General features: G+C 73.8%; 1 protein-coding gene across 1 annotated transcript in view; it reads right to left on the bottom strand.

Moving 5' to 3' along the window:
- Positions 1-6: 6 nt before the first annotated feature.
- The window catches only part of PACSIN2 (protein kinase C and casein kinase substrate in neurons 2), a 12304-nt gene continuing 11001 nt past the window's right edge, over positions 7-1309 (bottom strand). Inside the window, exon 7 of the mRNA XM_012735107.1 lies at positions 7-161. Within this exon, the coding sequence (XP_012590561.1) occupies positions 49-161 (113 nt within the window). The 3' untranslated portion in view covers positions 7-48. The remainder of the gene's footprint in view (positions 162-1309) is intronic.

Here is a 1309-nt window from a genome sequence, read left to right as displayed (position 1 = left end):
CGGGGCAGCGCCTGGGCCGTGGCCTCGCCCCGCGGCGGCCAGGGGCCGTCACTGGATGGCCTCCACGTAGTTCGCTGGGTACAGGCCCACCTGCCCGTTGTCCAAGCGTCCTTTGCACCAGCCCTGCTCATCCTCGTCCTCGATCTTGGTCAGCTCGTCCCCTGCAGGACAAAAAGGCAGCGATCTTGGCGAGCAGGCGGGCACCGGCCTCTAGGGGCCAGAGCGCCGCCCCCCGCGGCCCCGTCCTGGCCCGTGGCAGGGAGGCGGGCACACCCCGGGCCGGCCCCGCTCGTCTCCCTAGACTGCACTTAGCTGCCAGTCACGGCCTCTGAGTGCCGCGAAGCCCCGTCCCTCGTGCGACCGCAGCCCTCGTGCGACCGCAGCGGAAAGCTCCCAGAGGCCGCAGCAGGATTCAGCCTCAGGCCGGCGCCCTCCTGGCTGCCCCAGGCCAGGCCCCGGCTCAGGAGCCGCCCCCAGCCCCTGCGCCTTCGTCCTTCCTCCCTCCCGCCTCAGCGCCTGCCCGGGCACCACTGCCGGCGTGCAGGTGGCTGGCACCCACTCCCTCCCCTGCACCCAGCTCGGAGCCTCCGCCAACCCTCCCAGACTCAGACAGAGGGGTGTCGGCGACTCGGGCTTGTGCAGCGTGAAGGAAGCCCCCCTTCGGGCCAGGGCCCGGTGGCAGAGGAGCTGGCAGGAGAGGGCCGGGCTGAGCCCCGCTCAGGCCTCGCGGGGGCCGGGGGCGCGGCGGGCCCACCGCACAGCGCCTCTGTCTGGCTCAGCCCGCAGCTGTGCGGCTCCGGGGGCCGCTCTGCCCCCAGCCGCCCGCCCAGGGTCGCACCCCGACTCTGCTCTGCGCAGCGGCAGCCACGCCCGAGTCCAGTCATGGGGGCACGGGCGGGGCGGGGCGGCTGGCCCACTGCCACCCCGGGGACCTGGTTTCCACGAGTGGGTGGGGTGCAGCGGGGTTAAGGCTGAATCACGAGCGCCCGGCTGCGAGTTCCTTCACAGCGAACACGGGGGAAGGCACACTGCCTGCGCCACGGAGGCTCCAGAGCCAGCCGCTATGCCGCCTGGTGGCGCAGCCCCCTGGGGTGGGTGCTGGGGGCTTCAGGGAGGGAGCAGCCCCGCACTCCAGAGGCCCCCAGAGGGTGGGCACCCTGAGTTGCCCAGGTCAGCCAAGCAAAGCAAGGACTAGCGGCCTCTGCACAGGGCCGCCCGCGGCCAGGCACAGGCGGGCTGCAGCCCGGCCACGCAGAGCCCGTGGCAGGTGCCCACAGCAGAGGCACCGGCTGAGGCAGGGCCCCCGGAC

The sequence above is a fragment of the Condylura cristata genome, unplaced genomic scaffold, assembly GCF_000260355.1.
Source record: "Condylura cristata isolate star-nosed mole 26May11 unplaced genomic scaffold, ConCri1.0 scaffold00004, whole genome shotgun sequence".
Lineage (NCBI taxonomy): Eukaryota > Metazoa > Chordata > Mammalia > Eulipotyphla > Talpidae > Condylura > Condylura cristata.
This window is presented reverse-complemented; position numbering and strand designations above follow the sequence as displayed.